The sequence below is a fragment of the Rhinopithecus roxellana genome, chromosome 9, assembly GCF_007565055.1.
Source record: "Rhinopithecus roxellana isolate Shanxi Qingling chromosome 9, ASM756505v1, whole genome shotgun sequence".
NCBI classification, from domain to species: Eukaryota; Metazoa; Chordata; class Mammalia; order Primates; family Cercopithecidae; genus Rhinopithecus; species Rhinopithecus roxellana.
In genome coordinates, this window is record NC_044557.1 from 94,093,382 (window position 1) to 94,120,559 (window position 27,178).

General features: G+C 44.4%; 1 protein-coding gene across 1 annotated transcript in view; it reads left to right on the plus strand.

The window, feature by feature from the left end:
• The window catches only part of KCNQ3 (potassium voltage-gated channel subfamily Q member 3), a 356,336-nt gene that overhangs the window by 285,689 nt on the left and 43,469 nt on the right, over positions 1–27,178 (plus strand). Inside the window, exons 2-7 of the mRNA XM_030937798.1 lie at positions 13,086–13,176; positions 14,857–14,983; positions 18,621–18,793; positions 23,347–23,502; positions 24,604–24,714; positions 26,272–26,367. Of these exons, the coding sequence (XP_030793658.1) occupies positions 13,086–13,176; positions 14,857–14,983; positions 18,621–18,793; positions 23,347–23,502; positions 24,604–24,714; positions 26,272–26,367 (754 nt within the window). The remainder of the gene's footprint in view (positions 1–13,085; positions 13,177–14,856; positions 14,984–18,620; positions 18,794–23,346; positions 23,503–24,603; positions 24,715–26,271; positions 26,368–27,178) is intronic.

The following is a 27,178-nucleotide window of genomic DNA, read 5'->3' on the forward strand; positions in this document are numbered from 1 at the left end:
CCACGAGGTAGATTTAGAGGAAACTTTTTATTCCACAGTTAATAGGAATCAGTAAAAACCTACTTAAGGGGAGCCTATTGAAAACGAGAACCAATACTTCGTACCAAGAGGGAAGACAAAAATGCCATATTAGTACTTTGTCTTTAAAAAACTATTAAAACACAAAAATGTGTTTATTGTATCTCACACTTAACAAAAATTTAGGTTATAATTGCAACTGTGCTCTAATTTTTAGAATGAACAAAGACTTAATCAGGTATTAATTGAGGGATATGTTCTTAATGCCAAATTATATATTACAATATGACTTTACGTTTTATTTTCACAACATTCAGGGGTAGGATTGGATGAAGTTTTTAATTCTTTAAAGTATCAATTGATTTTTTTTTCTTGCAAGATTATCACCTGTCAATGGCCCTGCTGTATTTAAAACAGGTTTCCATCATCATTTCTATCAAGTTTGTGAAAGCCTGCATCTTTTGTAAACTTTGCCTTTTTGCTTTGCAAGTGGTTCGTGTTGTACTACTGAATGGTGTATCTGATGGTGAGGCAGAGACTGACCTGCAAAGCCATGATGTGCCCAGGGTATAGGTTGCTGTGATATTGTCAAGGATGTTTGCATAGAGACTTCATTAGGGTAGTGCCTTTGGTTATAAAGGTTTTTGCTGTCCTGTGCAATCTCTTAACTAAGAAGACTGAAATGAGGAATATTAAGATAACAGAGATACCTTAATTTTGTTTTTGTTTTGTTTTTGTTTTTGTTTTTTTGACATGAAGTCCAGTTTTGTCGCTCAAGCTGGAGTGCAGTGGCACGATCTTGGCTCACTGCAACCTCGGCCTCCTGGATCCAAGCTATTCTCCTGCCTCAGCCTCCCTAGTAGCTGGGATTACAGGCACCCACCACTGTGCCCAGCTAATTTTTGTATTTATGATAGAGATGAGGTTTCACTGTGTTGGCCAGGGTGGTCTCGAACTCCTGACCTCTTGATCCACCCACCTCAGCCTCCCAAAGTGCTGGGATTACAGGCATGAGCCACTGTGCTCGGCTCTTACTCCTGTTTTATAGATAGGAAATTGAGCTTTGGAAAAGTAAACCTGCCAAAGATCATCATGTTGCTAAGTGGTGAGCTAAGGTTCAGATCCTGACAAACTGGTATTAGTTATCTATTCCTGCCATAAAACTTAGCTGAACACAACACACATTTATTATCTCACACTTTCTGTGGATCAGGAGTCCAATCATAGCTTACCTGGGTCTACTGTTCAGAGTCCCTCACAAAGGCCACAGTTAGTGTTGGCCAGTGCTGGGGGCTCATCCGAAGGCTCAACTGAGGAAGGATTCTCTTCCAAGCTTTCTTTTGCGGTTGTTGACTAGGGGCCACATTTGGCTCTATACTACATGGGCTTCTCTAGCACAGCAGCTTCAAAGCCAGCAAGAGAGACAGTCTACTTGCAAGACAGAAGTTGAAATTGTTTGTAACCTGATCACAGAATTGACACCCTTTATTGTAGTCTATTGACTGGAAACAAGGCACAGGTCCCAGCCTAACTTTAAGCAGAGGGAATTACCTAAGAATGTGATGAGCAGAAGGCAAAGATCACTGAGAACCATTTTAGGGTGTACTTGCCACAAATAGACTCTGAAATATTTACTCTTTTCCTTTTTGGCACCAGCTTATGTGGGAAATATGACAGGTACTTGCAACATGAAGATGCCTAAAGTGTAACCTCACATCACTCTGTAGTACCTATTACCCTGGCATGAAACTTTTGGATGTTTAATAAAATGCTTTGCTAGTGATGAGACCTCAGCTCACAAGAGAAGGCAAATACTTCAGTCCCTAGCATGCCTGATACATAGAAGGCATGCCACAAATGACAAATTAAATGTCACCAGATTGACCTTAGCATCCCAGGATGTATCAGAAACATGGTTTGTCCTGGAGAAAAAAGGGAAAACATCTGGAGATAGACTGTTTCTCTCTTCTTGCTTGGCCCAGATTCCCACTGTGCCTGCCCACTCAGTGTGGCCAGAGAATCATGTGGACTTGGAAGTTCCTAGCTAATGGCTTGTCTCTAGCCTACAGGGAGAAAGGAATGTGACTTGCCAGAGCTTGACTAGCATTGCTTTGATATGCAAGTGTCAAATGAGAACAGGGATAGAGAGAAGGTGTTGGAGGCAGTGTTAATGGGGCTGTTGTATATTTTAGCTGATGATAGTGTTAGTGTGGAGGAGGACATAGGCATGGAACAGAGCTGCTTGGCCTGGTGAAGCCTGAGAACCCTATCCTACGCAGAAGCCTCCACTGCAACCCCCACCCACCCAAATACAGCATGCGTAGAGCAGGTTGGATGAATCTGGGAATACTGACAAAAAGGAGGTCTTCAGAAATAGACAAATGGTTACTCAGACTGGAATCGATGGGGCAAAGGACAGTGTGTGAGGGAGCTGAGACATCATCTTGCTAGGGGTTCTACAAATTTTTAGTTGATTTGCTCCTTATACATAAAGGAATCCCAGGTCTCATAAAATGGCAAAAAAAAAAAAAAAAAAAAAAAAAAAAAAAAAAAAATTCCATGAACCATGGTGGGACACAGTTATTGGCCTGACCATCTAAACTAAAATTCACTCTTGCAATAGCTAACACATATCAGGCCTGTGTGCTATGCCAAGCACAGCACTATGTAGTCTGTGAGCATTTATTTTCACAACATCCCTGAATTAGGAGCTATTTTCATCCCTATTTATGGATGAGGAAACAATCCCTTAGGTGCTAAGTGGCAAAGCTGAGGTCTGAACTCAAGTCTATTTACCTTCGAAAGCCTTTCCAGACCCTCCCACCAGGGTTATTGGCTGAAAGGCTGAACCCATGATAACAGACCTGACAGGCCTTGGGGACCATCTGCTTTAATTCCTTCATTTCACAGATGTAGGCACTGAAATCTGAGGAGAGGAAAGAACTTCTCCAGGCTCCTACAGTGAGTAAAAAGATGTGAGATGTGTAGTTTCTTCAGTCAATCCTTTGGGTTGGGCACTGTGATCCCAAGAGGAAAATTGTAGCATCTCTGCTTCTCCAGATTGGCCTACAAGAGAACACAGCAGCACGGGTGCAAGCACAATGTGATGTGCTCTGTTCATCACTGAATGCCCAGGGTCTAGAATGGTAAGTGCATGTCAAGGAATGGGTGGATTCTGTGAGGAGATAAGAATAAAATCCTACGGGAATGCACAAAAGGATTTTTCTAATGTTGACTGGTGAACAAGAGAGGGTGAACAATTAGCTCCTAGGGGACAATGGACTGTCTATTCCTAACTCTTGGAATACAGTGAATGGTCAGTAAATATTTCATTGAATAAATGAATTAATAGAGGAGGTGACATTTGAGCTGAGCCTTAAAGAGTAGAAAGGAGGAGTCATTTGGATGAGGGAGAGGAAACATATGATGGAGAAGAACCGAATTTTGAAAGGCCTGCCACATTTTGATGAAATTGTAAGTTTGATGTGACTAGAGGGAGAAAGAATGAAGAAGTAAGCTTAGGAAAGACAACTGATATATTTTGGAGATCTATTAGGTGCATATTAGGTATGCACATGTTTATAATTGTAATGTCTTCTTAATGGATTGACCCTTTCATTGATAGATAATGTCCTCTTTTGTATCTTGTAACAATTTTTGTCTTCAAGCCCATTTTAAAGTCTAATGTTACTATAGCCACCCCAGCTCTATTTTGGCTCCTGTTTGCGAGGAAAAGCATTTTCTATCTTTTCACTGTCAACCTATTTGTGCTTTGGATCTAAAGTGAATCTCTCATAGCATATAGTTGAATCATGCTATTTATCCTCTTTCATGACATGATCTGATTTGGAAGAAGCTGGTTTACCTTTCTAAAGAGTTGGAACTTTACCCTGTAATGGATATGAGGAGTCCACAGCTGTATTTAGACAGGGATTTGGCATAATAAGTATCCTCGCTTAGAAAAATGGTACTGGAAGGCATGTACAAATGAGTACTTGGTGAAGGGCACAATCTTCCAGTATCCTCTCCTGTGCTCTCTTCTCCTCACCGACAGCTCTTGCTGCCTCTTTCCAGCTCAGAGGGCTAAGTAGCACTGAAGGCCCCATAAGGGGCCATTGCCTGGCTCAGCTGTGTCAGTTTGTTGACCCTGAAATGCAGCCTCACAACACGGGTGTTTATTTGCCTCCCTGTGCTCTTCTATTAAATAATTGTGAGTTTTGCAACTTTTAAGATAGTATTAAGAGATGGAATCATTTTAAATGACTTCAAAATTATTCCTTGCACTTTTTTATGTGTTGTATAAAATTCTGACATTTGACAGCATGGTTTATAGTGCCTAACACTTCATAGGCAAATAAGCACAAGACATATTTGGAGAGAGAAAAAGTATAAATGTTAAATGAAGAAAAACAGTGGTCAACTCTCGAAAGAGAAGGTGAACACATCGGTTTTGTTTTAATTCCCTGAATGACCCTGGTCATTCAGCCTTCTGCCCTGATGTTGGTGGGATTCGGCAGAAGGGGACAGGTTGTAATCAGGTAAAAGAATAGCACAAATGTCCATAAAGATGCACTCTTTGATTTACCAGAGATAAAGTAGAAAGTGGCACAGTGGAGGATGCAGCAGGCTGAGAGTTGGGAGACCAGAATCCTCTTTCTAGCTCTGCAGGGAGCTATTTTGTAGCCATAAGCAAATCACTCAGAACTCTGATGTAGAAATTTCCTTTCTGTTAGATGAAAGAGTGATAGGTCCTTCTTAAGGTTTCCTGAAATTTCCAGCTAATCAAATTTTTGGAGGAGCTTGGCATGAGTCAAATCAGGAAGAGGAAGATTTAGAAAAACGATTTTAGCTCTGTCTTATGTTTTCATGTCTGGGTTCCAAGGAAATGGCAAATGGTTGGTCTTTCCCTGCCCCTGTGACAGACATTACGAATCAGTAATGGCATTTCCCCCCAGTTAACTTGGCTGCAATCTGGATTCTTTTCAACACCCATTCATGGCAGCCTTAACCAATCCATCCTAGTGGGTTTTCAAGATAAAAATGATTTGTCAACCCAGTTCTTAGTGGGTGGAACAGTTCTCATTAGGAGATAACCCAAACATCGTTTTTGGGGCTGACTCATAGAAAATAAAGAAACCCATGGTGCACAGTGGGTGCTTTACATCTGAGGCTTTTCAGTTGAGGGTCAGTGGGATCCTCATGCAGTCTGAGGTCTGTCACTGCCTTTTAAGGTTATGTCTCCTGCTTAAGATCAAAGATCAGTAATGGTTGCCAAGGGTTAGGACAGGTGCAGCTAACTATGATGTAGTAATGCCTCTCTTTTAGACAATTCAATTCTGCCTTCATCTAGCTAGGAAAAATGTTTCTACACATCGCTATTCAATGGCAGACAGACAAGGATTCTAAGAAAGGGAGTCTAGTGCTACCTTCTAGGACATTTTGAGGGCTGCAGATGCTCTGAAAGCTGTCCATGAACAGCTGTAATTAGTGCAGGAGCCAGCAGGGGTTTCTGGGAGCTATCTGGAATGTTACTAATATTTTTTCTGCCAAATCTCAGACTCCAGAGGAAGAGAAGGGAAGACATTGACTTATCCCAGCTGAACTGAGAGGAGCAGGCCAGGCTGCTTTCCCTGCTCTCTCTCTGGCTCTGACCACACCTCATTCTCTGCAGATTCTCTTCCAAGGCCCCATTGGTCTCAGCACAGTATCTGACTCTTCACTCCCTTTGTGTCCCTCCTGCCTGAGCTTGGAGGCTCAGTTCCCCATCTGTAAAATGGGGATACAAATAAAATGATAATCTCCTTCCTCACAGTGTTGCTCTCAGGAGTAAAAGAGAAAATGATGCATGAAAAAATTCCTGCATCAATGTTTTCACCGTGTTTGTCTCACTGTGAATGAAGCCTGTGAGGGGATGTTTGGCTGGAAACCTTGCCTCTTACTTCCAGCAGGCTCAGCTTTGGAGCCTATAAATGGATGCCAGATATGAGTGAGAAGAGGCAGCAGGGATTTCCTGGTACCACTGTGGTCATCCCTCACATCTGCATCTGCAAAAGCCCTCCTTGCCTGCTGCCTGACAGAGGTTAGGTATCCAGTGGGCTTGGACAGCACGCACTAGTTCCTGTCCCGAGGCCCCTGCATTTGACACTTTAGAGCCACCTGCAGCTACAAAGTAGGCTTCCTTGTGTCAGTTCCCTTTTGCCCTCCCCAGCCGGGGCTTGGATGGAAGATGGCCAAGGGTGAGGAAAGAATACTGAGGGTGGAAGCATGGAGGCGATGGAAACTGATTTAAGGGCATATTCGTGACTGTTGACCTTGACTGGCATCGTTTGCAAAGACAGCCTGGATGCTTCAGACAGAAGACTGCTATTGGCTCTCACCAAGACTCCTGGCCACAAACCCTTGCTCACTCCTGCAGGGTGTAGAAGGGAGAGAGAAGTGGTGGGCAAGGCACAGAGGAAGGAGGAACAAGAGAGGAGAGGAGCAGTGGAGGAAAGGATGCAGGGAGAAGGAGAGGAAAATGACTCAGGAATGTCAGGGCAGTAAGAGAAGAGCAGAGGAAAGGAAACAGTCCAAGACTATAGAGAAAGACCAGGTGCTGTGGCTCACGCCTGTAATCCCAGCACTTTCCAAAGCCCAGTTGGGTGGATCACTCGTGGTCAGGAGTTCGAGACCAGCCTGACCAAAATGGTGAAACCTCGGCTTTATTAAAAATACAAAAAAATTAGCTGGGTGTGGTGGTGCATGCCTGTAATCCCAGCTCTTTGGTAGACTGAGGCAGAAGAATCGCTTGAACCCGGAAGGCAGAGGTTGCAGTGAGCGGAAATTGCGCCACTGCACTCCAGCCTGGTTGACAAAGCGAGATTCCGTCTCAAAAACAAAAAACAAAACAAAACAACAACAGCAGCAGCAAAAACCACCAGACTATAGAGAAGGAAACTGAAGTGACAGGACAGAAGAAAAGGAAGAACAGGAATAATTGGTGAGAGTGGAGAGACAGGAAACCAAAACAGGAAGAGAAGCAGAAAACCAGGAGGAAAGCAGCTGGGGGCGGCTCTCACGTCAAGACCCCCAGGAGCATCTCTAGCCCCACGTTCAGCAGCCACATCGTTGTCCATCAGTGGGACTGATAATGTGGTCTCCGTCTGAAATCAAGTTCATATGTTAAGGGTAAATTGAAATATGCAACAAACTAAGGGGTGCTTCCTCTTCTCAGGTTAAGGAGGCTTTCCTTGATGCTTTTGATTGTTCTCCTGTCTTAGAAAGAGGGTTCCTGAAGTTGCTGGTGAGGCGTGAGAAGCGAGAGGCTACGTCTGGCCTCTGCTGCCCCCTCCTGGCCAAAGCGTGGCTCCGCAGGCTCCCTGCGGATGGGAACTCAGCTGAAAATGCATTTTGGTGGTTGGCGAAGGAGGAATTATCCCTTCTCCTTGCTCTAAAATCAGACTACGAGAGCTGAAAGAGAGTTAGATATTAAGCCCCTGATCTTTCCCCTAAGCCTTAAGTTTAGATTTCCATCAGCTGGATGGAGATTTCCACTTGGACCTCAAGTGCAGCAGGACCGCAACTAGCTTCTCATCTTCACGGTGCTGCTGGCCCCACTGCACAGCTTCTTGATGTCTGCGAACAGCACATTGTCCTCTTTCTTCCCACCCCAAGACCTTCCGAGTGCTCCTCTTGCTCGATCTTTATATCCCATTAGTCACGACTCCTGCCAAGACCGCAGAAGGATGCTCTCTCATGGGTCCCTTGTCATCTCTCCAGTGCACCCTCCTCCTCTCTGGTCAGCTCATATACACACACATATATGTGTGTATATATACACATACATATACACACACATATCCATCTTTCTACATATATCTATCTGTATATATATCCATCCATATATTCCATATATATATAGAGAGAGAGAGAGAGAGAGAGAGATACATACATATGTATGTGTGTGGATAGATAGGTAGATAGATCTTCTAGGCTGGGCACAGAAGCTCATGTCTCTGATGCCCATGCTTTAAGAAGCTAAAGAAGGAGGATCTTTTGAGTCTAGACTTTCAAGACCAGCCTGGGAAGCATAAGGAAACCCCATCTCTATAAAAACAAAATTAACCATGGGTGGTGGTGCACACCTGTCCCAGCTACTTGGGAGGCTGAGATGGGAGGATCACTTGAGCCTAGGAGTTAGAGGTTGCAGTGAGCTATGATCACGCCACTGCCTTCCCACCTGGGTGACAGAGTGCAACCATGTATCTTTAAAAAAATTATCTACTGCAGAATAAAGCTCAAACTATTCATTTGATCTACAAAATCTTTCATATCATGCTCCCAGCCTGTCTCTCCAAGTTCACCTTATGTCCCTTGCCTTTAATTTCAACAACCAAGGCCATTACTAATTGCTGAAATTATTTGTATTCATTCTCTAAACATATATTGGTTCTTAATAAGTGTCAGGTTTGAGCTATTCACTGAGATACAGAGAGGAGCAAGACATAGTCTCTGCCCTCTGGGAGCAGAGTCTAATAGAGCAAATGCACACATGCAGCCCAGACCTCCTTTGGGTTACCCGGCTGTATAAAAGTGAGATGCACTGTGTGCAGATTCCCATTCCACATGGTATTCGTTTTCTATTGCTGCATAAAAAATTGCCTCTAACTTAGTGGCTTACAACAACACATAATTTTTTAATCTCAGGTTCATGAAGAGTCTGGGCATGGCTTAACTGGGTCTTCTGCTGAGCTTCTCATGAAGTAGCAGTCATGGAGTTGACTGGGGTGTGTTCTTCTCTGGAGCTTGTGAGAGAACTCCCCAGTATCCCATGATTGTTGATCCTTGCAGTTCCAGAACAGGTCCCACTTTCATGCTGGTCATCAGCCAGGGGATGCTCTCAAGTCCAAGAACCCCACAGTTCCTTGCCATATAGCTCTCACTGGCCTTTCAAAACAGCAGCTCACATCAAGAGCAGCAGGAGAATCTCTAGCCCCAGAGTCTCATATAATGTAACATAATCACAGGCATGACTATCCAGTTGCCTTTGCCATATTTTTTTTAAAAAGTACACAAAGTAGTGACATCCTATCTCTTTTGGCATATTCTATTGTTAGAAGCAAGTCACAGGTTCTTCTTGCACTCAGAAAAGACAGTTATGCAACTGCCTGACTCATCGGAGATTACTTTAGGGCATGCCCACCATACACACAACTTGAATCTTTCACGATAGATAGATAGATAGATAGATAGATAGATAGATAGATAGACAGATAGACAGACAGACAGATAGATGTCTCCGAAGTACAGGGAGCTGTGCAAAATCTCAGAGTCCCGCTAAGGACTCCTTTTCCTGCCAAATTAATTCAGCTGTGGGACACCAACCTGTCTTCTTTCCCCATGCACTGATCCAGCCATGGGTTCCAGCACCAGGATTGATGCCAACTAAAAACAAACTCATTTACGAGGCTGTGGTTGATGACTTGCATTGTTGGACCAAGAACTTAAAATTTTAAACAATCTTGTTCTTAAAAATCCTTCAACGTGTGACTAGACCATATCCTCTTCTCTCTCTCTCTCTCTCTTTTTTCTTTTCTTTTCTTTTTTTTTTTTTTTTTTTTTTTTTTTTTTTTTTTTTTTTTTTTTTTTTTTTTTTGTCATTTTTGGCCCTCAGCACCGATCTCCATCTCTAATTTTTGGATAATTTTTTTTTTTTTTGAGATGGAGTTTTTGCTCTCGTTGCCCAGGCTGGAGTGCAGTGGCACGATCTCAGCTCAACACAACCTCTGCCTCCCAGGTTCAAGCGATTCTCCTGCCTCAGCCACCTGAGTAGCTGGGATACGGGCATGTGCCACCACACCTGGCTAATTTTGTATTTTTAGTAGAGATGGGGTTTCTCCATGGTGGTTAGGCTGGTCTCGAACTCCCGACCTCAGGCAATCCATCTGCTTCAGCCTCCCAAAGTGCTGGGATTACAGGCATGAACCACCGTGCCCAGCCGTTTTTGGTTCATTTGTATTGCTAAGTGGTTTAGCAGTCTCATGTTTTTAGGGTTGCAACTTTTACCTCAATCGGATCAATAAAGTATTTCCCCAGGCAAAGGCAGTTCCTTCCCTTAAAGGAGTCTGTTTTCAGGTGTTGAGACAGTATGTTTTATTTAGCACATGATGTACTCAGTTAGTTACATGATGATAGCAGCTTGTGGTCCATGCTGGAGTAGAAATGAATCAGGGTGCTCTGGGATCCCAGGGATGAGATCACACAAGGGAGCCTGTAGAGAGCTGCTGGGGTCAGGGAAGGCTCTAGAGGCAAGGCATGACTGGCGCTGCCAAGACATTAGCAGGTTAATGATGGGGATATGGCAAAAGTGGGCAGGGAAGAGGACCACCAAGACAGAAGGCACATGGGCTCAGATAATTTGAGGAAGTTCTGTCATTCCTATGACCAGTCTGGGTGTGGGGAAGCAGCGGGAGATGACAAGGCTGTGAGGAGGGCAAGGCTAGATCACAAAAGACCCACATCCCTTGTTAAGAAAAATCAAACCTGGTTCTTTGTCCATGAACTCTTGTACCTCCTGCACACGTACATGTTGTTCATGAGGCCTAGGGGTCCAGACTCCAGGTCAACACATAAAATGGGGAATGTCCTGGATAAACTTGGACATATGGTCAACTGCAGCATAGCTTTGAATTTCCTTCCGACCTCTTGGTTACAGCCCCTCCAGGATGCTCCCAAAGCATGTGAACACTTGGGTCATAACCTCAACCACATTCTGCAGTAATTATTTGTCGTTTTCCACATTGAATTAAGGAGTGCTTGCATAATGAGGAATAGGTTTTATTCATGTTTGTATCCTTAAAACCAGTACTATGTCTGAGACAAAAGGGGCACCAAATAAATTGGTATTAAATTGCAATAAAATGATGGTTAAGTCTTACTGAAGGCTAACTTTTCCAGGCATCTGACATGGATTACATCATTGAGTAATGGAGGATATGGACGTTTAATTGGATTCATTTTACACAGAAGGAAACCATGATTCAGAAATGTTTTGTATTTTGTCTAAGAACACACAGGTCATAATAAGAAAGAAAATAATTGTAAGCAAGGTCTTCTCTACAGAGCCTATGAATGAATAAAATAAGGTCTTGAGTGAATCATAATGTGGACTTGCAGAATCTTCTGAGAGTGATTAAGTTCCCTGCCTTCTGACTGGCCAATGATGAGCATGTTTCTATGAGAGCGCCATGATCCTCAACAATTGACTTAACAATATCCCACATCAATTATTTCCTGAAGTCCTCAGAATCATGGTATGGTGAGCTCTAAGCAGATTCATTATTCTCATTCCCCAATGACTGGGATCTACCAAGTCAATGAGCTGCTCAAAATCACATAAAAGGCACCAGAGCTTCCTTTTAAGCCCATGTCTTTGGACTCCAAGCTTTGTGGTGGTCATTCTACTGACAACATAGTTACCCTGATGGTACTGATTCTTTGTGATGAATTTCTTCATCTCTAAAACGGGAATGGTCATATCTAACTTTGCAGGTTGTAGTAACAGTTACTGATGTTGTTACCATCATCAGCACCACCATCAGCAACATCATCACCACCACTACCACCACTGTCATGACAACCATCACCATCACTACCACCATCATCACCACCACCACCACCTCCACCATCATCATCATCAACTGTGAAGATTTGGGGCTTAGGGGAGGCAGATATCAAACATGGGTCAAAGTCGAATTTCACATAAAATGGCCAAACACAAGGAGTTGGGGATCTTGTTTGGGTTCCTGGGCATGATTGGAGACACAAAGATTCAGGTCTGAAGATCAGCAGGTTTATTTATCAGAAAATATGATCAGGATCACAAAGAGTCAGAGGCAGAACTTGGTCCCAGCCAAGGTCAGAAGGAGACATTTCCATCCTCCTTACATCATGGTCCTTATGGTCACACCATGAGACAACTTTCTGTGTATCTGGACTGTGAGCTCATGAGGACAGATCCAGCTATTCATCACTGAATTCCAGCTCTGTATGCTCAGTGTCTGCCATTTAAATATTGAATGAATGAATGAACAAAAGTCAAAAAAGCATGGGTAGAACCTAAGTAGAGCAGAAAACCAGAGTACCTGGAGTAGGAGAGCTTAGAGTATGTAGTACCAGGCTTCACCCATAAACCCTAGCTTGTAAATTCGCTATTGGACACCCAGGGAACCTGGTACTGACAACTAAGCCAAAGACTCTCCACCAAGAGGGAGAACCATTTTCCTTGGTGAAACAATGAAACATGTACTCTCTCTCTCTCTCTCTCTCTCTCTCTCTCTCTCTCTCTCTCTCTCTCTCAACACACACACACGCACCTCTCACAGAGTTTATAAAGATAACAATCATAAAGAATTGTAGTTCGCTCCTGCCTGAGCCTGGGCATGAACCAGGTGACCTCTCCGTGAATTTTAAAGAACCAGCCTTCTGAATCCTTCAGTGCAGCAGTTCCTCTTCTTTCTAGCATTTCAAAAACAATTCCAAAGATCCCGAATTGAAAGAGATTCTTTCCTTTTGTATCAATTGACTGTAAAAATGAACAATATTCATACTTGGTGACAGAAGCCTTTGCTGAATTTTTCAATCTTTGGAATAAATTTGTGTTTTCTTCATTCTAAGAAAACATTTTCATATATTTTTAAATCAGTCCTATGTGTGCAGAACACATTATAAATTAATTCATATTCTTATTGACTTGTGAAAAGTTGTCTTGACTTTTGGAATTTCAGCAATGTCCTCCAGTTTGGAACCAGATGATCTAGTTTAAATTATAACTAGCTGATTCTACTAACAGGCTGGTTAAGTAAAAGTATGTACATTGGTCAACTTCTGTCACCTTGTTTTGTCTAACTGGGATAATTGTTTCTGCCTGCCTTGCAGGTTTGTCATGAAGATTGAATGGGATAACATATAAAGCACATGTCAATGTCCAGCGGAAGTTGCAGCTTCATCCTGGAAGACACCTTTCCCCATCTTAGCCTCAAAGCAAGCATGACTCAAAGGTTTCTTGGTCTTTCTTTCTTCCCCTCTAGGTTCCTGATTGTCCTTGGGTGCTTGATTCTGGCTGTCTTGACCACATTCAAGGAGTATGAGACTGTCTCAGGAGACTGGCTTCTGTTACTGGTAAGATTGCATTCTGAGGTAAATGCTTCTGGTTGGGCTTCCACAGTGATGAAAAGGAGGTTGCCCTTGGGTACACTCCTCTCTGACTGGTTGCAGCTTCCAGTCAAGTCCAGGCCCAAGGAGAAGCAACGTCTCCCTTAGGCACTCCACCATGGGCACATGTGGAGTGAAGAATGGCATTCTGGTAAAGATTTGCTATTCCACATTAGTGAGAATGGGACATAAAGTCAAAGCAAAAACCAGTGCATGTTACTAAATTATAAAATACAGCTTCCCAATCCTCTAAAAGTTCACACAAAGGCATGTTTCATTCTAAAACCTCTCTCTGCTTTTTCTTCCTGGTATCCCACAATCTAAACTCCAAGGATCTCTCATTCTCTTCAAGGCCAGGTGCAGAATTCCATTTATACCTAAAACCTCTAAATCTCCCCTCCTGGGGCCTCCATTTGTTTTCACTCTCTGTCCTCCATCAAGTGGTGTGATGGAAACAGAGTAGGGTTAGAATTCTTGGGCAAGTCAGCTAATGTACCCCTGACTCTGTTTGCTCAAGTCCTTGCCCAAAATATATAAGGTCAGGTGAGCAGCAAATGCAGACATAGGCTGGGCCCAGCCTCAGTGCCTTGTTGAAAGGAGGCTCTAGCAAGGGTTTGCTGCTTCTGTAGCCACAGGACAGCACTGGTCAACTGGCCCCTTGAATGACCACACCCTTGCATGACTAGGAGTCAGCCCTGCCTCTTCAGGGCAATGCGGACTGCATGGGGTGAGGCTCCATCCTGCACACAGGGCAGTTGTGTGGCCCCTAGTTAGAGCTTTTAAAAGAGTGGAGACTTCTTCTCACACTGGGCAAGCCGTCAAGGCACCAGAGGTAGCACTTCCTTCTGAGAGCAGGGGTTTGCAACGGCATAACCCAGAGCTGAGACCTCAGTGTGGAATTCCTTGGAAAGCACCCAACTCCAGGAACTAGGCTCCAAGGATTGTTGTCAAGCAGCAATGCCTTAGGGGGCCCAGGGAGGTCACAAAAGAGAGAGAAGCAGAGGTGTTGGTGTCTGATTATCAAGGGAGTTGCAGAAGGAAAAGGAGACCCTGTGTCCTGGAGAGTGCTTAAGCTCCTGGGCGTTGCTGCCTAGCTACTTGAGCCTGAGATCCCTTCTTCTCCACTTCATAGCCTTGAAAAACTTGTTTAACTACTCTGTGCCCTGGTTTCTCAAAATGTAAGATGAGAATAATATTATCAAACACTCAGGCTTAATAACCATTAACCACAATTAGCAACACCAGGGTACAGGCACTGGGTGGAATCAATAGATTGTGTTCGCTGATATCTCTCTTTTCAACCCGACTGCACTTCTTGGGGGCTTTTCATTCATTAAAGGGACTTTTAAAATGATCTATTGGAAGAAAAACATAGAAAAAAGAACAAGCAATCACTGTGCCGGGTTTAGCAGCGTTAAGGACAGTTAGCACATCACAATGAAGACGGGAGGCCTCCAAACTGAATGGCGGTGATGGACCTGTTCTCCCCATTCACCTTCCCCGCCCCCATCCCCAGCCATCCATGCCAACCAGACAACCAGCAACAACACAGAAATGGAGTTCTTCAGAACTTCCGAATAGAAATCACCAGCTCCCGACAAGTGGGTCCTGGTTAATCAGTGCCTCTCCATATGCTCTTCCATGCAGGAGACATTTGCTATTTTCATCTTTGGAGCTGAGTTTGCTTTGAGGATCTGGGCTGCTGGGTGTTGCTGCCGATACAAAGGCTGGCGGGGCCGACTGAAGTTTGCCAGGAAGCCCCTGTGCATGTTGGGTAAGTCCTGACCCTGAGCCTCCCAGCCTCCTCAGTTCTCTTCTTTTGGGGCATTGTTTCTCTGAGAAAAGTTTAAGCAGCTATTCTGGGAAATCACGCGGCACTGTGGAGGCCTGCCCAGCCCCTGACACTGCCTGGATGAGAAAGGACAGTGTCAACCTTCCGGGTCCTCAAATTCCTCCTTCTGTGACTGGTCCTCATAAGGACTGCACAGGGCAAGGATTCTTAATTGGCGGTAGAGGGTGTCACTCTTGGCAACTGGGTTATGGAGCAGCAAGCAGGTTGCAGTCCCTGGACTAGTAGCACCCGCAGTCACTGTGACAATCAAAGTTCTCCACAGATTTCCAGACGGGTTGGGATGGAAACTGTAGGCGTGACACCATGACTGGCTGAGAATCTACTTCTACAGCATCACGTTATGTCCATTGTACAGAAATAGAAACAGAGGATCACAGAACTGAGTCATTTTTCAGTCATGCAGGAAAGAGCGGATTCTGTCCTAACACCCAGGTGTGGTCTTGCTTCTTAATCCAATGGTTGCTTTGAGAGGTGTCACTGGAATCCTTCCATTTGTGTGCAGGCAGTTTGATAGTAGAGAAGGTGGAAGCTCTCACCAGCCTACTGGTTCAGTGTGAATTAAAGTCCGTGGATTCACAGGACAAAATCTCCTTGAGTGATAGATAGGAGTCTTGGAGCTTCAAATCCATGGGAAGGTTGGAATTACAGGATCATAGTGTCAGGGCTGAAAGGACCTCCGAAGGCATTTAGTCCAACTTACCATCGTGTCTGATGCTCCAGTCCCCAGCAGCAGCTGTTAAGTGGTCATCTGGGCTCTGCTTGCGTGACGCTAGTCACAAGGTACTCACTACTTATCCGGGCATTTATCTTATTTTAACTCCTCTGACACTCTTCAAGTATTTGAGTCTAGACATTTTATTCCTCCTCTCCACTCCAGAAGAGGCTTCTTTTACCAAGGAACAATGTTATCAGTGGCTTCAACTTACCTTACATCATGCATTCTCAGCATCATACTCCCTCTCCTCTGAGCATGCTACTCATTCTTCACTTTACTTTTGAAAAGTCATTCCCAGGACTGAACACAGTCGTTCGGGGATGGACAGCCAGTTCAGAGAAGAGCTGGACCATATCCTTTGTCCCAGGTGCCAGGCTTCTCTCCATGCAGCCTGGAGTTGCATTGTCTTGCCTACTCCCAGCTGAAATCTCTGCCCTATTCCCATCTACTGCTAAGGTTGGACTTATGAGGTTTGGGGATTTTTCTCAGCATTTTGAATATATGGGAGGTATGTGAGTGAGTGAGTGTGTGTGTGTGTGTGCAATGTTGGAGGACTTTTTTGATGATTTTTTTGTATTTCTTCTCTCTTCCTTTGCCCTCTTTCAGTATCTAATCCCCACTTTTCTTTCTTTCCTCTCTCCTTTTCCTCCTTCCAAGTTTTTTGCAAGTGCAATACAATTAAGCAGACTTATTTTTCTTCTTTGGCGTGATCGATCCAAGGCTGACCAGAAGTTCTGAGTGTGTGGGTGGTAGCTTAATGATGGACTGTGCCCGCATTCAAAGGGACTCCTTCCCAGTTTGAGAACATCCCAACAGATGGAGCCCAGACCCCTGCAGGACAGGTGCATCCCCCATGGGGCAATATCCACTATTTTAAGATCAGTTGTGGTCACAGAGATCCAGGTACCCCTCCACCCTCCCTGGGGAGATGAGGCTGGGCCTCAGTATCACACGGTCCTTGCTTAGTGTTGCCATGTTTTCCAGTGTACTCACATCCACTTCGTCCATAATGTGGCCCTATGGGAAATGTTGTCTTTCTCTGTTTTAGAGAAGAGTGTGGTTATCACGCCCATGAACATGATGGCCTTCATACTCGAGGCAGCCTCAGACCCTGCCATTTTGAGTAAAAATGGTTCAGAAATGCCTCGTGGAGCGTCTTGACCATAGTGTTTACTACACATCTTGGCGTTCTTTTGTTTTCTCTACAAGCGTTATAGATGGATAGTTTTGCACAGATAATCTGAGAAGCCTGGCAAATAATGCAGATGTATCAGTATCCAGAGGTTTGACCTCTAGGTTTTTCCAAAGGTCAGGTACACCTGGAGGACACTTTAACAAGGTAGGAAAGACATCAGCTTTTTGGCAAATGTGACTTGATATGAGTTGAGGAGGTTATTCCAAGCTGAGAGACCAGAACACACAAAGATATGGAGATATGTGCTCAATGAACTACAAAGGCTTCTAGCAGATTCCCAGGAGCCAGATCACAGAGGGCTTTGCAGAGCTTGAACTTTTCCCAGTGGACAAATATTTCTTTAAGTGTATTTCCTGGAACCCTTGGAGCCCTTGCAAAAAATAGTTCTGTGGTCAAAATATTTTGGAAAAGACTATACTTCACTTGTATAATTGAGAACCACAGTGTATATCTGCAGATTAAAGACTCTGCGAAGCCCTACAAACCCCATAAATATGTACAATTATTATGTTTCTATTAAAAAAGTAATGACATTGAAAATAAATAACACTAATAATTTTTTAAAACCAACTTAATGGAGTTTTTCTCCAAATTTACTTGGCCATGTGGTCCTTTTTACTTGGTAACTCTCTGCAGGAAAGTAGGGTGATAATTGATATGGGAATTGACTACAACAAGGAAATAGAAAAGAGAGCAGTTCCTCCCTCTTCCATACTAGATGATTTGATGTCAAAAGCCTACTTAACCATCTCAAGTGTCTCATCCCCTTGTTCCATCTCTGAAATGTCTGTAGTGGACATTTTCATGCCATCTCCTGTTACCAGCATCCCACGTCATGGGTGAGCCTATCTTCTTTCTACAATCTACCCCAAGGCCTTCTCTCAAGCTTAGGGAGATCACTGGGCCAGTTTAGCTCAGATGTGTGGGGGCGTTGACAATGCTATGGATGACCCTCAACCAGCAGGAGGCAAGAAACAGATGTCCCAGCCTTCCGTTTTTCAGATGGATAGTCTTGGAAAATCTGTCTGCAGCTCAAAGGACTCAACAGTGACTAGTGACCTTGATAACACCCCCTTACATTGTATGTGTGTGTGTTTTGTTGTTGTTGTTGTTTGTTTGTTTGTTTACATTCTGTCTCTCTTTCTGCCATGACTTCTGCTTCCTAAGATCATCTTCCAAGAAGTTACTTGAACCCAAGTTCCTACCTCAGGTGATACTTTTAGGAGAAACACATATGGAAACAGTGTCTGAGTGTCAGGCTTCATCTCCATAGACTGAGCAGTTGCAGATCTCCTCTAGGGGCCCCAGAGTGAATCTCAAGGACCACACTGCGGGGGGCCTTGGTGAATTGCTGCTCTGCAGCCAGCATTAAGGTGTGGTAGGCCTATTTCCAATCCCAACCCAACTACTTCTGGCCAGGTGGCCTTGGAAAGGCACTCAGGCTCAGAGCTTCAGCTTCCTCATCAGTGACGAGAGAATAATCTCACTTACCATGGGTGGTTGGTGGCAAGATTCAACAGCAGTGCTCAGATTATCCTACTGCTTGGCGAATGCTGATCTGCCAGCAAACAGCACCTATGATGATGCCAGTGCTTTCGCTTGACCTTCCTTTCCCTCTTCCCTCCCACTCTGTCTGTCCTCTCTCCCAGACATCTTTGTGTTGATTGCCTCTGTGCCAGTGGTTGCTGTGGGAAACCAAGGCAATGTTCTGGCCACCTCCCTGCGAAGCCTGCGCTTCCTGCAGATCCTGCGCATGCTGCGGATGGACCGGAGAGGCGGCACCTGGAAGCTTCTGGGCTCGGCAATCTGTGCCCACAGCAAAGTAAGTGTGATGGAGAAGCTACAAGACCACATGGGCTTCCGACCCACCTGTGCCCTTCCATGGCATCCCTTCCTTTACAGTGTCCCCAGAAGGCAGTCATTCTGCCACCCTTGATGATAACAACAAAGAGCAAGAGGAGGAGGAGAAACAGGAAGCGACTGGGCTGGGGTAGGGGGATGAGCAGGGAGCAGGAACAGGTGGAGCTGAGCTTAGGTATGGGCTCCACCATATGCAAATGACTTTGGCCAAGTTGCTCAGCCCTCTTTGGCCCTCAGTTTTCTCACTTTTAAAATAGGGATGATAATGCCTATTCCTTGAGAGGATGGAATGAGCTCATTCAAAGCCACATGCAGTGGGAGGAAAAGGCTTGGGAATCACACAGGCTGCTTTGAATCTGTACTCTGCCTCTGTGATGTTGAGAATTTTTTGTGCCTCGGTTTCTGCATTTATAAAGTTAGAATAAGAATGCACTGACCTCATAGGGTTAGGTGAAGATGAAATGAATTGATATGTGAAGAGCACTTAGAAGGTACCCAGCTCATGGAGATTGTCCAGTTGCAAGCATTATATAAAGCCCAAAGCACAGTGCCTAAAACTTAGTGCTTGACAAGGACTAGCTCACCTCATGAGTCAGGCACTATTGCCACCCCGTTACAATGATAAGGAAGAAAACATAAAAGAGGAAGTACCTGCTCAAGGTCACGCAGTGGGATATAAACCATAGCAGTCCACTTCTAGGGTCTGTGTCCAGTGGTTTCCTGCTGGCTATGGTGGTGCTCACCTCTCCCAAGTAGATCAGAATCCAGGAGGGGTGGAACTCAGTCCATTCCTTTTCCAGAGCCCCATGTGGTTAAGCAGGTATGGAACCCAAGCAGCCAGAATCCAGTTCATTTGGATTCATGGTACTGCCTGTGTTTCTTTCCTATTCTTAGCCCAGGTCTTTGGTAGCACTTTGTTTTAATCTAGCTGCTTTAACTGGATTCTGGAGGAATGAAGAAAAACCCCTATGTCTCAGCTCAGGCAGAAAAAAAATCCCAAGAGGAGAAATCAGAAGGCGAAATCCCTGGGATGCATGTTCTTTGGGGGTACAAAGCCAAGCTTAACTTGCTTCCCAAGAGACCATCTTTTTGCACCCACCATGGCAGGCATAATAGATGCTGTTGTTGTCCCACCTAAGTCCCTTTTAATAGGAGCCCTGTGACCATTTCCTCAATGATGACATGCAAATGTGTCACTAACACTGAAATCCGTTTCTCGGGTTCTGTTTCTGGGGAGCCAGACCTGAGGCAGTGAGCCCTGGGCAATTTGACATTAAGGAGCTTAGAGTTTTCCTTATGCATGTTAACGTGACCATGCCACCTGTAGCTGGACACCTCCAAAACATACCCACACAACCTCTGGTTCTTCTGTCTCAAGGATGCACCAAGATAACATCGAAGGGGTAGTGGTTTCCTATGAGATCGCATCTCAGAGTAGAATATGAGCTTGAGAGTCAGACAGCAACTTGGCTCAAAATTCAGCTCTGCCACCTTCCAGCCAGAAAGCTTAAAGATGTCATTCTATTTTTATGAGCTTCCTCAGTGGTAAAAATGTGAATCCTCCTGGGTGCTCATGTGAGAAAAGGTGCACTTAAATGCCTGGTAAGTCATCGGTGTTCATTAATAGTAATGTTTGTTATTCTGAATATGTTGTTCCTCACATGCCATACATATAAGTATGGACATAAAATGCAGTGAAAGGATAAAATACCTGGGAATCTTTCAGCTTGGAATGCAATTTCTTGCCATCTGTGTTTTATTTTTCATCTGTGCTGCTTCTGGCTGCAGAATCATTGAGGTCAGAGCATCCTTTACAGGCCCTTCTCTTCTTCCTGACCTTCTATTTTATCTTTTATCAAAGGACATGTTAATAAAACCCCTATGGGTTCAGCCATAACCCGTATTCATGGAGCTGAGTTGATTCACAGTTCTGGTCAACACTGGTGCTAAAAATTGCTGGTTTAGGCCCTTGTGCTGTGTTCCTCCAGATTTTAACAGATCCCCAGTGCCTGCTGGCTTTTGCCATGTAATTACCAGAGACCATTGGAAGTTTGTGATGCAATTCCTCAGTAAATATGGTCTTGCCACTGCAGCCAGACCCCAGTGAGGCAGATACTCTTTCCCAGGAGTGGGAAAAGGCTCTGGAGCAGAGTTTTCTGCATACAAACTTAGATTTACAGGCTCTTGTTAGACTCCAAAGTACATGTTGTGAGTCCTCCTGAAAGCCTGTGCTACCAAAGCTGGGAGGAAGCTCTTCCCCAAGGGAATCACCAATAGTGCTGGCAAATGGACATTTATCAATTCATTTCTTTATTCATTTCTTCATTGTACTCTGGGCCGGGTTCAATGGCTGACTCTTCTGGGCACTCAAAGATGAAGTGTGGGAGGCTCTGTTGCACAGGGTTAAACTTTCAAAGTTAATGCTTTCACTAGAGGATAGGTCAGGTTCTTCTCCCAAAATAAATGAGCCCTAGAGCTCCCACCACCCAGCACAAAAACCTAGACATCTTCTGGCTCACACTGTATCTGATGTGTGCTGGGAGGGCCTCATCCATCTTGAATATGAGGACTTGAGTCACCAAAGCAGGGGAGAGGAACCTGGAGAATCCTGCAGAATGGATTTAAGGGGCAAAGAGGGATTCACTCTCATCACTTTCCCATATTGGCTGAACCCCAGTACCTTAGCCTCAACTTGACTGCAGGGGAGCCTCAGCAGGTTCAGGAGCTACCTGTTGGGGAACAGTCACAGGTTCTGCCACAGAGCTGCTGACAAAAATTGTATAAAGTCAGAATTATTTGGAATAACTGCAAAGTAAATGACTGCAAAGTACAGAATTAGGACCCATTTTCACTCCTTTTTGGTGACTGTTATACCATCCCTTATTAATCTAAACAGTCAGTTTTTATGTGCACACAGAAACAGACAACTATTTCTTTGCTTAAGTGCTGGATGAAACTTCCGACTTGCATTTGGGGGCCAGAGGGTATGAAAAAACATATAAGCAGTAGGACCACACTCCACAAGCAAGAGGCTTACGCTCAGGCAATCACTGGGGAAGGACTTGTCCGTGCACCTTTCTGTTCTCAAATTCCCTGCAGCATAGAACCTCGCTCATCAAAGGGAATGGCTGGCTGGGTTGCCTGTGTCATCTAAGCAAACCACTCTGCTATAGAACAAACTCACACAAGTACAATGTGTGTGTGATGCTGTGGGCAAGGCTAGAGCATAATAGCAAATGATAATAAAATGTTGGAGGCTTGGAGAAGTATGTTTAGAAAATGGGGAGGGAATAAAGGAACCACAGCTGAACTCTATCTTTCATTGGGGGAGCAAACATTAGAAAAATTTCATAGTGGAGGTGACATGAGTCTGAAGATGACTCCATGCTCTTTGGTTGGTCCCATTGCGGGAGGGCTATTCAGACTGCAGGACCCATGTGAACCAAGTCCTGCATGGAGGCAGGAAGCAACCCTGTCAGGAAGATTCTACTGGCCCAGAAGGGCCAGTTGACTGACCGCAGATGGTCAGATATAGGAAAGATACCAATGTGAACAACTTTGTTCTCTGAGATGACTCAGCAAGAATGACAATAAATCTCCATATTGTGTTTACCCATAACCTTGCCTTTCTTCCTGCCCAACCTACTATGATAAACCTTGAAACTGGAATAGGATGAGAGAAAGAGAGAAAGTTGGAGCTGGAAGGAGCATTAGGTCTTGTCTCCATTAGGGGCTTTGAAACTTCATTGAAGTTTCCATCCATACCATCCTGACTATTACTTAGCACTTTTCATTAAATCACCTTACTCTTGTTTACTTAGTCATATGTCCTAGTCTATTATGTGATAACATCCGTGAAATTACAGGCTTTATGCCTTCTTTTGCTGCTTTTGCATATGCTCTAAATCAATATTTAATGTAAAGCTGCATTTCAGCAGTGGTACACATGACGATTTCAGGAACTCTGTGGCTCTGTCCCTTCATGTAAAAAATGAGGATACTAACATTTAGGAGAAGAGGAGAATTTGCCCATGGCCACACCATAAACTGGTGTCAGGGCTGGGTCTCTGTCCACAGCCCTGTCCACTATGCAGTGCTGCCTCTCGCTTGCTGCTGCTTTCCTGGTTGTACTGAGCTTTCTCCTTGCTCTACACAGTCCTGCATAGACCTGAGTCTCCTGAGTCCTGAGCCTTGTATCAGAAGAAGCAGCCACTTCCTCCTGCCTTCTTGCCTTCCTCTGAAGCCTCTTGAGCTGTGATATTGAAGTGGCCCTAAGTTAGAAATCTTCCTCTCCTCTTGGAGCCATATACTTGTTCTGTTAATTAATGATGAAATAACTACCATGTTACTGATCCCATTTTACAGTGATGGAAGATGAAGATCAGAGAAGGTGAGTGATTTGGCCACAGTCACAGAGCTGGTGAACTTGGACTCCAACTCTGGTGTGTCTGGCTCCAGCATCCACTCAATGACTCCCCAGTGACCACTTTTCATGTCCACTGCTGATTCTTTCAGGAACTCATCACTGCCTGGTACATCGGTTTCCTGACACTCATCCTTTCTTCATTTCTTGTCTACCTGGTTGAGAAAGATGTCCCAGAGGTGGATGCACAAGGAGAGGAGATGAAAGAGGAGTTTGAGACCTATGCAGATGCCCTGTGGTGGGGCCTGGTGAGTCACTACCTTGGAGGCCAACTTGGGATTGACCATCAGAGTCAGAGAGAGGTGGAGGGCATCACGTGAGCATGTTCAGCCAGGCAGCTGCATTCTGCAATCAGAAGTAAGAGCTAGACCTGTTTCAGCTTGGAACCTGCTGACAGGAGACCCTCCTTCATGGTATGCACTTGGAATTGACTTTTCTCTAGCGTTTATAAGAAGCCGGGGCTTGGAACAGCCTGGTTACATGGTCGTTTAGGGACCTAGTCTTACCAGTCATAGGCTATTTTCAGCCAAGCCATGCTTGTGCAAACAAACCCAGTGACAGATACACATGTGTGCTCACACAGACCTGTGTGTGCACAACCCTACACCCACAAGGACACACAGTACTTAAGCTGGCATTCACTGAAGGCTTACTTTGCTCCAGAGCATGTCTCTGGGTGCTTTACTTTCACTAACCTACTTTAAACTCAAACAACCTCTATCATTAGCTCTTTTTAAAAATAGGGAAACTGAGGCATAAAGAAGTTAAGTAACTTCACGGTCTTTCAGCCAGTAAGTGGCTAACCTGGGATTTGAAGTCAGACAGTTAGACTCCGGAGGCCACACTGTCAACTGCTCTGATAATCCTGCCTTTCACATGCAGGTACACATGCATAAGTACACGTATACTGATAACATAAACATGTAAACACACAGGAATATACTAAACACACCAGAATAGACACATACACAGACATTAGACATGCACACATGTATATACAATACATACAAATATACCCACAAGCTCACATATATTCACAAACATGGCTATAAATAAAATCACAAATTTGCAAATATACACACACATGAATGCTCACGTATATACACATTTGCAATTATTGAAATATTTGTTGACTGACTGACTAAGGTAGGAAACCCTTAACTTATCAACAAGTCTCAAGGCATCCATACAAGGTACTAGGTACTTGGTGTCTTTTCTCCTAAGGGAACCTTGTTATAAATGCGAGCATTGGCCAAGCTGATAGAGAGGCTTACAGGTAGAGCTCAGTTGACATTTTCCTGAAATTCCTCTCCATGGGGTACTCCATGTCTGAACTCTTCTCTCTTCAGATCACACTGGCCACCATTGGCTATGGAGACAAGACACCCAAAACATGGGAAGGCCGTCTGATTGCTGCCACCTTTTCCTTAATTGGCGTCTCCTTTTTTGCCCTTCCAGCAGTAAGTACCTTTGATATATGACATCCCCAATGTGACGTGCAGGACCCCTTACCGCCTGGCCCCAGCTCAACTTTCTAGTCTCATCTTCTATCCTCTCCTACCCTACCAACTCCCTAGCCATTCCCTTAAGCATGATGATCCTGCTTTTCTGCCATGGGCCCTGCTGCTTTCCTTTGCCAAAAATTTCTTCAAACATCAACTCCTCTTTCAATGCTGCCTTCTTTAGGCTGAGTTCGTCGTTCTGGGTGTAACCCTGGGAATATTTATCTAAAGGAGTTTCTGGCCTTATGCTAGGATTACACATTTCCAGATCTGACTCCCCCAGAAGACTGTGAACTCCTTGGGTTCTGGGATTATATTTTTCATTCATGCATTCCCAGTGCCTTGCACAGAACAGGGCCTTCATTTATGTGAGCTCCTTTCTCTTGTCCTGTTACTTACTGGCTTATGTAAAAAATACATTTCTCTCAAGAATAAGCCTTGACCTATGTATGATAGAGTAACTTCCCAAAGCCTGGTGTCCAGATATGTAATAATAATGAAAACAGATTACATTTGTTGAACACACTATGTGCCTGAATCATGCCAAATGCTTTACCCACATTATTTCATTTAATCTTCATGGCAACATTATGGGTTGGGTGCTGTTTTTATATCAGTTTTTCAAATGTGAAACCTGAGACTTAATTGGGTTAGTAAATTTTCTACAGTCACAAGGCTATTGGGTTGTAGAGCCAGGAATCGCAAGTCCACTGGTTCTAAAACCTGGCTCTTAATCACGAAGCTTGAAAAAACTTTCAAGTAACAATCTCCCTGCCACCCACTTCATCTTCCATTCTTTCATTGGCAATGTTCTTTCTCTATTCACAGCCCTACCTTGTCTGATTTTTTTTCCTAAGCTATTTGACCTTGAGCAAATGACCTTCCTGAATCTCAGTTTTCTCATTGATGAGTCAGGGCCATAGGAATGTTACAAGATCTTCAAGTTCTCTTTCAGCTTGAAAAGTGTGTGTTTCTGACCACTTAATCCACTGGCAAGTCTGACCTGAAAATCAAAACAGATCCCAATTCTGGGAAGTTCTGGCTATAGTCAAAGTATGAAGTGAGAGTTCAAGCAGCTAAAATATTTTTAAAACTCAGTTAACATTACTGGGCATCTATTTTGTGCAGTACCCCTTACTGGCAGTTTGTACAGATTATCTCACCTTTTTCTTAACAAAATCATACATTAGGTATTATTATCCCACCTCCCTGTAGAAAAAAAAACAAGATGTAACAGGGCTAAGGGGCTTGCCCAGGCCCTCACACCTGGAAAGTGGCAGTGTCGGAATTGGAAGCCAGATCTTCCTGACTTCAAGGCTCATTTCACTTAACCAAGCTCCCTACGCTCTTCAAGAGAAGGAAGGGCTCTTTCCCCCTTGCCTTCTTTGTACAATGTTGTCACCACAGGGACTTGGAGTGCAGTTCAGCCCTACGGTCCCCATTACCCTGGCAATGGAGCGGGAATGCTGGGAGAGTCTAGCTGGGGGCTGACTTCCTGCCTGCCTCTCCCTCCAGGGCATCCTGGGGTCCGGGCTGGCCCTCAAGGTACAGGAGCAACACCGTCAGAAGCACTTTGAGAAAAGGAGGAAGCCAGCTGCTGAGCTCATTCAGGTCTGTCTGCCTGGGAGTGAACTGGAATGGGATTAAGATCCATGCATTTGCACATACGTGTGTGTGCGTGCATGTGTGCACATGTGGAGGGGACATACTCATGAACTGGGACAGGACCCAGGATTCTATGTGTGTCTGTGTGTCTTACGTGTCTGTGTGTGTGTGTGTATTAATGTGCCCAGGCAGGAGCAGGCCTGCTTACACATGCTTACTTGTGGATGGCTATGGAAGTTTCCATGGATATCTATTTCACCTGTTCTTCTGTGTATTGAAGGTGACAATCCTGTCACTCATTCAGTTTCTAAGCCAAGCAAGAAATAGACACAGAACTCAAGGATCAACCTGTCAGCTTTTTTTTGATATGGTGGTGTTTTGAGCTTTTTTGAGACTCTCTTGTCTAGGCTGACATGTAGTGGTGTGATCATAACTCACTGCAGCCTCCATCTCCGAGGCTGAAGCAATCCTCCCACCTCAGCCTCCTGAGTAGTTGGGACTACAGGCACGCACCACCACATGCACCACCATGTGCACCACTAGACCTGGTTAATTTTTTTAAATTTATTTTTTGTAGAGATGAGGTCTTACTATGTTGCCCAGGCTGGTCTCAAACTCCTGCACTCAAGCCATCCTCCTGCTTCGGCCTCCCAGAGTTCTGGGATTATAGGTATGAGTTGTGGCACCTGGCCTCAGCTCTTTTACTGATGGTGTGCTGGAGATGAGAATTTGATGTGGACCTGGGGCTGTACTAGGCTTTCTTCTCCTTCTACTTCCCCTCAGATTTGACCTAGGGACCCACAGGGAAGAGTCAGCC